At 40.7% G+C, this 8,963-nt stretch overlaps 1 protein-coding gene across 2 annotated transcripts in view; it reads left to right on the plus strand.

The window, feature by feature from the left end:
- Positions 1-8,484, plus strand: part of CRYL1 (crystallin lambda 1) — a 62,516-nt gene extending 54,032 nt beyond the window's left edge. For both annotated transcript variants that reach the window (XM_085321771.1, XM_085321772.1), the window contains exons 7-8: positions 4,730-4,836; positions 6,280-8,484. In XM_085321771.1, coding sequence (XP_085177897.1) covers positions 4,730-4,836; positions 6,280-6,393 — 221 coding nt within the window. In that variant the 3' untranslated portion in view covers positions 6,394-8,484. The remainder of the gene's footprint in view (positions 1-4,729; positions 4,837-6,279) is intronic.
- The last annotated feature ends 479 nt before the right edge of the window (positions 8,485-8,963 follow it).

Consider the following 8,963-nt stretch of genomic DNA (forward strand, 5'->3'; position numbering starts at 1 on the left):
TAGTGAGCTCCAAAACATAGAATCATAGAAACAGTAAGGTTGGAAGGGACCTCTGGAGATCATCTAGTCCAACATCCCCGCTCAGCAGGGTCACCTAGAGCATGKTAGACAGGGTTGCATCCAGGCGGGCCTTGAAGATCTCCAGAGAAGGAGACTCCACAACCTCTCTGGGCAACCTCTTCCAGGGCTCTGTCACTCTCTCAGTGAAGAAATTTCCCCTCATGGTCAGGCAGAACTTCCTGTGCTTCAGTTTCTGCCCATTGCCTCTTGTCCTGTCACACGGGACAACTGAAAAGAGTTTGTTCCCGTCCCCTTGACACCCTCCAATGGATAGAGATGCTGGACTCCATTTTTGAAAAGGGTTGAATACCCTCAAACATCTTTCCAAGTTGCTGTTCAAGTAATGGACACATTCTCCCATTCCTTTGCTTCAAATGTTTATCTGAGAYGGTCATCATGACTTCAGAGTGCTAATCTCATAGAGGAAATGTAATCCTCCATTGAGTATCTGTCTTCTGAAAGTTCTTCCATCTTTGGTCCAGAAACAAAAATGTTCTCCATACTCTTAATAACCTCAAAGACCCTTTGGAATGTCTGTATTTCAGCAATTTCAGACTATGAGGCATGCTGAATAGTGTAAGTGTTGTAGTCTATGATTCATGCCTGCCATACTCRGAGGCTTCTGTTCTTTTCTCCATCTTCAACCTCAACTGTTTAGGGTTAGACAGGTATGACTTCTACTGTGATGCATTCCAGGGAACTGTCTACCAGCTGTTCAGAAAAAGGACTTTCTAGTAACTCTTGACCTAGGGTGCATTCTTTCTTGCGGTAGTCAGGCCACCCCACTTAGGTTTCTTGTCTTTTGTGGCCACAGCCAGTTCAGGTTCATGCCTCTCAGTTTGTGGATGAAATTCTGACCCTTCACGAAAGAGTTGAGTATAGTCACCTCTTGCCCTAGTCTTCTGCAGCTTTCTCTTTATCATTTCTTCGATAACTAGCTAATCAAAAAAGAAGGAAGAGTGCAGATTATTCCATCGCTAAGATTCTTGATTATGTGGTAGTTAATGGCGTGAAAAAGTCCAATAGATGTACGTGTCTGAATGATTAAGTTTTCTATTTGGTRTATTTATTATTCCAATTCCTCTCTAGTGCCTCAATACTAATTATTTTGGAATTCCTACTGGAGTTGCTGGAAGGTGGACCTTTCCTTCATTCAGCCAATATTGCAGAACTCATTCTGCTTGGCTGCCGTTTGACCCATAGTTCAACTGTTAACTGGTTCTCAGGTTCTATGACTTGGTGTATTTTAAGGGCCTGGTCAAAATATATTCTCCAGTTGGACACTTTATTCCTGAATGGGATTTGAACCTTTGGCTGCAGATTCTGTTGGGTTTTTTGTTTAAACTTCCAGCTTCCCTACTCACTTTCTTGTCTCCCAATGAAGGTAGCTCTCCTGATGGCCATTTRTCTTTGCTAAGAGAACGATGAAAATTTTGACCATTGTTCCTGATCTTCCTCATGCTCTGTTCTTTAAGGTTGTAGTGTCATAGTTCCATTCTAGCTGGAGAAGTCATTCTTATTTTCACCAGTGATTGTGCTGAATCTGTACTTCACGTATTTGATGTTGGGAGACTGCTGACTGTCTTTGCAGATCCTGACCCTTTCAGAAGAGTCTGAGGGTGTTCATTTCCATTGCTGAAAAACATAGCTGCTCCATGGGTATCAGAGCAAAGCATGGGTTATATTGCTGTATTTCTGCTATGAAATTGCTAGAACAGAGTTTCCTAAAAAGCTCGGAGGCCGTTCTTCTGGCACTCAGACAATTCTAGTGGCAGTACTGAGGAATATCTCAATTCCAGACATTTGCTGCACAGCTGCCTGGAGTTGAGTTCCTGGTTTTACCAAAAATTACAGCATCTTTGAAGCTTTGAGAGCTGTTAGAGTTCWCTGGGCACAGCTTATGTGAAAGAGTTCAAGATCATCTAGCAGCGGTTGAGGGAGACACTGTTTAAGAGTCACCTATGGTTAATGTATGTAAGGAATGGTTCAGTGAAAGATTTTTACCCAGGCCACCTCAGTAGCCTTATGCTGAACTTGCGTCAGTTTGTTCATGTCTTTTTTGTACTGGGGGCACAAAACTGCGCAAGGTTTTATAGATGCAGTTTAATGACTGAGTAAAGGAGGATAAGCGCTTCGCTTGGTCTGCTAGCTCTGCTCCTGTTAGCACGGCCCAGGATGCTCTTGGCTCTGTCTGTTGCCAGAGCAAACTGCTGGCTCACCTGCAGCTTGCTGTCCACCAACACCCTGAGTTTCTAGGGTCCTCAGCCTCTATCACTGCAAGTTCTTCCTTCCCAGGTGGAGGACTTTGCATTTGTCCTTGTTAAATTTCATAAGGTTCCTATTAGCCCATTCTTCCAGGCTGTCTAAGTCTTTCTGGATGGCAGTCCTGTCCTCCAGTGTACCACCTGGTTCTCTCGCCTAATTTGGTATCTCGCAAACTTTCTGAGCAAGTCATGTTGAACAGGTCTCAGGACAGATTCCTGCAATACTCCACGTTTTTATTGGCTAGCAGGTAAAGTATGTCCCATTAACCACAACCCTTTGATACTGATTGTCCAACCAGCTTTTAATTCATCTAGTTGTCCAAACATCTGGACCTTAATATTCTAACTTTGATACAATAATACTGTGAGAGATAAATGTCAAATGCCTTAGTAACATCAAGATAAGTGATATCCACTGTTTTTTTCTTGTTCAAAAATTCAGTGATTTTTGTTGCAGATGGCAGTCAGGTTGGTCAGACATAATTTACCCTTAATTAGTACATATTGACTGTTCCCAATCACCGTATTAGTGAGTGGCTGTCACTAAATCAGCCACCCATTTCAGTAATGGGCCAACATTTTCCTTGTTCAGCCTTTTATTACTAATGAAGCAGTAGCAATTCTTCTTGTTGCCCTTCATGTCTTTTGCAAGTCTCAACTGGAGCTGAGCTGTGGCTTTCCTGACACCATCCCTACATGCCCAGGCAGTGATTTTAATTCCATCATCATAGGCCTATCCCTGCTTCCACCTCCTGTATTCTGTCTTTTTGCGTTGGAGCTTAGCCAAGCCAATCTCCTGATACGTCTACTTGTCTTTGTGAGCGTATGGATGGACTGTTCTCGCCTGTGGACGATACTGTCCTTAAAGACCTGCCAGGTTCCCTGGTCTCCTTTACCCCTCCCTTGCGGGGGTATCCTAGGATCCCGCCTACCAGTTCCCTGAAGCAACTGAAGCTGAATCAAGTAAAGACTGCTCATCTGTTCTCCTTTGTCACTCACGTCAGGATCTTCAAATCCACTGTTCCACGGTTGCTATGTCCAAGGCTGTCATTAGTTATCCCTTCACTAGTAAGGAAGAACTGGTTAGAGATTAGCAGAGCCAACTTTATCAAGAAGTTATCTCCCACGCTTTCCAGAAACCTGCTTAACTGCTTTCAATCTTGCCATGTTGCCCTTCTAGCAGATGCTAAAGTTACCTGTAAGAACAAGTGTCTGTGATTCAGATTCTTCCTCTGGTTGTTTAAAGAAGGCTTTGTCCACTTCCTTACYCTGAKCAGAYRCTCTGTAGCATGCTGCCGATATAAGGTTACCTTTACTGGCCACTCCTCTGATCTTGAAAGCTCTCACCCAGCCTATTTCCTCTCCCATAAAAGTGCTCTATACATCTGAGCTGCTCCTTCATAGAGCGGGCCACCTCCCCTCCCCTATCTTCCCTGTCTCTCTTTCCTGAAGAATGTCTGTCTATCCATTGCAGCACTCCAGTTGTGCAAGTGGTCCCACCACATCTCAGTTTTACCAACAGTATCTGTAGTCATATGAGCACAAATGGAGCTCCAGTTCCTCCTGCTTGTTTCCCAGGTGGCATGCATTTCTGTAATACACTTAAGGTGGGCCCATTCCACTCTGGTTTGTTTCTCTTGAGGTCTCTCTTGTATCCGTTACCCTGAACTCTCTACTTTCCACCCCAGTCCACCACTTCCTCRCTTGACTGCAGACTGCAATCTTCTGTTCCAAATGCTCCTGGTCTAAAGCTTTCCTCACCAGGTTGTCTAACCTTTTAGCAAGGATGCTTTTGCCCCGCTCTGTCCTGTGGCCATAAAAAACCAAATCACTGTTGTTAACATCAGTTGTACAACCAGGTAGTGACCTGCAGGATCCATGATTAGTATATAAGTATGTACTGCACCTCTTACATAGTATTTCCTGCTGGTATGTTGCATTTACGGGTTTTGCAATGAAGACGTGCTAAATGATTTTTCCAGGAACCTTAATAGAAATACTGTGGATAAAATCCACTTTTCCTTGGTGACAGTTAGTTGTCTTAAGTGTAAGAGCACACTTCTTGCCCTTACAAGTGTGTGTCTTTCAGCACCTCTGCAGAAGGCAGGGATCCTATCAGAAAAATGGCAGATATATGGTTATGTAGTTAAAGGCTGTTAACATATGTGCAGGAGAAGGTGAACTTGTGGTTGCAAAGGAATTACCTACTTTCTGAATCTTTTGACTTCACAACTTAATTGTGTCCTTTAGCATCAGTTTGTGTGTGTATGAGTGCATGTGAACTATTAATACTGAAAGCATGTTTTTTTTGTTTCTGATTTCAGACAGTGCTTAAGCACAGACACTATTATTGAACTTGAAGTAGGAATTTCTGTTCATGTGTAATTTTTCACTTTCATTTTTAGGTATTTCAAATTACTGTGAAAGATACTGCGAAGGTATGAGACTTGTTCTGAACACTTTTGGACCAGTACCAAAATTTTCAGGTGAAGCTGAGCAGAAAATCAATCAGGTAAAGTATACAGTAGATAAATGCAATGACATCCAGAACAAAAATTGTTAGCATCTATTTTTATATAAGTGCCATTTTGATTTAGTGTTGGAGGCATCTGTAATCTGTATTTCTTGTGTGAATGTGTACTTTGAATGAAAAGATAAAGTATAGAATGTATATACTAATATAAATCCCTTTTTAAAGCTCTTTGAAATACATTGAGAGAATGCTATCTAGGCACCGAGTAGCATTATGATCAGCCAGAGGATTTGAATACTAAAAACTACAGAACATTGACATTAACCTGCCAACTTCTGCTGTCTCTTATCACTTTCTTTCTATATCTTTATTCTCTGCCACAATATGCACAGCTCCAAGTTCTCTTTCTTACTTAAAGACTTCTCCCCATGTTCTCTTTCTCCATCTTATTACATAAGCCTCGTAACTTTTTTCTTCTGGGTGGGCTAGCAGGCCAAGTAAATTTATTTGTGGATAATGTGATGTCCTGTCTTTAAACAATTTGTATTTTTTGCTGTTCATGAACTGTAGTTGCATCTTTCTGTTTTCAAAGATCAATTAGAAGTTCTACCCCAATGATATGTTCATTTCCTGTAATTTTTTTCCCTCTAGTGCTGCTTCTCAATAGGGCCTGGAGCTCAGACTGTTGGGATATTTATATGACATGCATAATATTTTTTAAAGCATCTTGTTCTTGTTTTTGTGTCCTTTACAGACTAAAGATCTAGTCTGTAAAGCATGCAGGGACATGCTTAACATTTATCGTACAAGCAGCCCAGTAAGATTACTTGGATACTTAGAAGTAAGATATATTTTAAATGCTGTGCTGGATTGGGAGTAAGTTTGCTAATCTTGTTTCTAAGCCCACAGTTTGTTTATAGACATGATATAGGCTCTTTTGTGCATCTATAGGAATTAGCTGAAGTCTTGCCATTTCGTAACTCTACTATTTCATAGTTGTCTTTTTTTTTTAATGCTTCTCTAAGGAATGTGTACATGTGTCAGATTTTTCCTGATTAGTTGTTACAGGTTAATTCTATGTATGGATGCACTCACACATGAATTTAGTTCAGAGCACATGTTTAGTCACATAAAAGGCTAGATTGCCTCCTTCCCACTTTATGAAAGTTTATTGTCAAAAAGGCAAGATAGTGGCTGTGTGGGGCAAACCGAGAAGAGTCTGATGCTTTGATGTTTCTGTAAGCACTTTTATTGCCACCTTTAGGTCAACCTTCTCCAAGTGGGAGCAGTTTTCTTCTCATACACGGTAACTAATTTCCAGTCAGCCATGTAAAGAACTAGTGGCATATTGCTTGTGATAGACTAAATTAAGGTTTTTGTAGACAATTACTTGGTCAGAAGCAGGGAAAGTAGGAAAACAATCTTGATAAACTTCTTACTCAGAACAAGAGATTTAATGAACTTCAAAATTTTCTATTTCAGGCAATGTCGGAAAAAATTCCAGTGGTTCCAGAACACCTGAATGCCAGGAGAGAATGGAGAGATGAATGTCTTGCTCGTCTTGCCAAACTGAAAAACCAAATGAAATCTGACTGAGGTGCACCTTGTCTAACAGGAAAAAACAAATGAAGAACAGGTCTTCATAAAAAGCAGGGATTTTTGGTGAGGCAGAAGAGGTGGCTGAATGTGCAGGCAACAATTTGCACAAATTCAGAGACCAATGAAACATTTGGTCCAAAATTGTCATGATGTAATTCATGAATAACTGTAAAATTATAAAAAGTTCATTTWAAACTTTATCTAATTCTTGTATGTATGCATTAGATATGTGAGCATTTAGTAGCTTTAGCTATATTAGTAATGTGCAATACTAGAACACAATGATGTTTTAAATAATGCATTTTTAAACTTGCTTAGAAATTCAGAGCTTGAACAGTATTTGCTTATGCAGAGATCTGAAATAGGCAAACATCAGCTGTTTGTCACGGAAGAAAAAAAACCCTCAGCAGCCAATCAATATGGCAGTGAGGTTAATTTGTAAGATAAGAGGGGGTTGCACTGAACGAAGAGTAATTTCACTGGCCATTCTCCCAGTGAAATGAGAGCTCCACAGCAGTAAGAGTCACTTCAATTTAGCTCTGTAACTGTTCCACAATGTACAGGAAAAAAATACTTTTCCTTTCCCTCCCTATGGCACTTATGTATCTATGTGATGAGTTAAATGTGAGTGAATAGAACAGAGTAGAATTCCTCCCTTATCCTATATGCCTGATTCTCTATGACTCATCAGACCTAGTCAGTTTTTCAGACCATGTACTTGATACTCCATGACTTCACCCCAACTTAAGTTAGATGTTTGATGTCGTTGATAGGCATTGCTGCATAAATGTGTGTCCCATTCTAAGACTTTTGTATGATAAATAAGATGTTTTGATTTAACAGCTTGGAAGACACCTTCCAAGCTACACAGCAACCTTCTGAGTGATCTTGGGAAGACAGTTCATTTTCCATTGCCTTGTGTGTTTTGTACATTATCTGGAACAAGGGCTGTCTCTGTAGGACTCAGCTGTAATGAATTTAACAACTGTGGCTGAAGGAATCCCTCCAGATATCTGCTGCTTTGCTTCCCTGCACAGGAAATTGTGCAGTTGTTTGGGTGCAGCGTTTATGCTTTACTGCTGCCCCTTTCTACATGAGTCACAACATCTGTAGAAGGACGGAGTATATACATGGTAACAGTAGTATCTTTGGTTGTTGCAGTGGCATGCTTCAGTCCACAGCAAAGTTTTACTATGAATGTGTGTATCATATAATATGGTTGGACCTTAGGTTCTTAACTAGAACCTTTGGGCATTATTGTAATACAAATAGTAAGAATAATGTGCAGCACAGCATTGCATTCACATCACTTGAGTTAAACATTTGAATTTGTACTAACTGGTCATGTAACTTCAGTCACAGCACAGATTCTGAAGTGTTAAACTGATTTTTTTAATGTTTGGCTCAGGAGCATTTTAACTCTTGTTCTTAAAGGAGAGGGCATACAAACATAGTTGGCATTACAAACAAGTTACTGCAGGTTAGTTGGTTACCATGCTGTGAGCTGAGCAGCAGATAAATTGGATTGCCTGACATAGATTTTAGGGAAATAACATGTCTCTGTATGTGAAACATGGGATAGGATGCGTAGCATAGAGATCTATATCTGAACAGATTGTCTTGTGCTCCTTTTGTAATCAGTGGAGAGAAAGAAAAATATGTAAGCTCAATTTATTTTATCTGGTATAGACCTAAAATGGTCAGGTGAATCACACCCTGAAAGCACCAGAATACTGTCTTCTATTTCCTGGAATGGGAAGAGCAGTGACTGGCTCAACCTGCGTTTAGACATCTGAAATGGGGGGGTCAGTCTCCACTCTTGGTGCCTTATTAAGCAATAGTAGATTAATTATGAGGCTGATTTCTTCATTTTATGTATGTCTTTGTATTTTAGACAAGGCCATAGAAGGCTCTGATTACTTTTTAAGATTAGAACTATTTTGCTGTGGGTATATGACATTGTCATAGCTAATTATCTTGCATTGCTTCTGTTTACTTTGAGGTATTTTAAAACTTAATCACGTCATCAAATATTTGTCTCAATTTTTCTTATTTGCTAATGAATAAAAAAAATGTAGTGGGTATTAACTTCTCCTGTGGTCTTATGTGGTACTATAGTACCCTGGTATAATAAATTGTGGAAATCTGTGGGAGTAAATTGACAAGAAATAATGTGTATTCTCGTATAGCTCATACGTTAGTGACGACTTGCTGTGTGAGGGAATAGTGTGAAGGAATTAGTCTTTCGAAAAGCCTAGGAAAGGCAGTGGAAAGTGCCAGTACACTTCTGTGCAGAATGACACTGGCAGCTTTGCATGGTTCAGCATATAGCAAAACTCACCTGGTTGTCATGGGGGACTTCAACCACCCTGACATCTGCTGGAGGGACAACACAGCAAGGCACAAACAGTCCAGGAGGCTCCTGCAGTGCATTGATGGTAACTTCTTGTCACAAATGGTGGAGGAGCCTACGAGGAAGGGTGTCCTGCTGGGCCTTGCCCTTACCAACAGAGAGGGACTGGTTTAGAGATGTGAAGGTTGGGGGCAGCCTTGGCTGCAGTGACCAC

The sequence above is a fragment of the Rhea americana genome, unplaced genomic scaffold (assembly GCF_003343005.1).
Source record: "Rhea americana isolate MKP2758 unplaced genomic scaffold, rheAme1 scaffold_71, whole genome shotgun sequence".
Lineage (NCBI taxonomy): Eukaryota > Metazoa > Chordata > Aves > Rheiformes > Rheidae > Rhea > Rhea americana.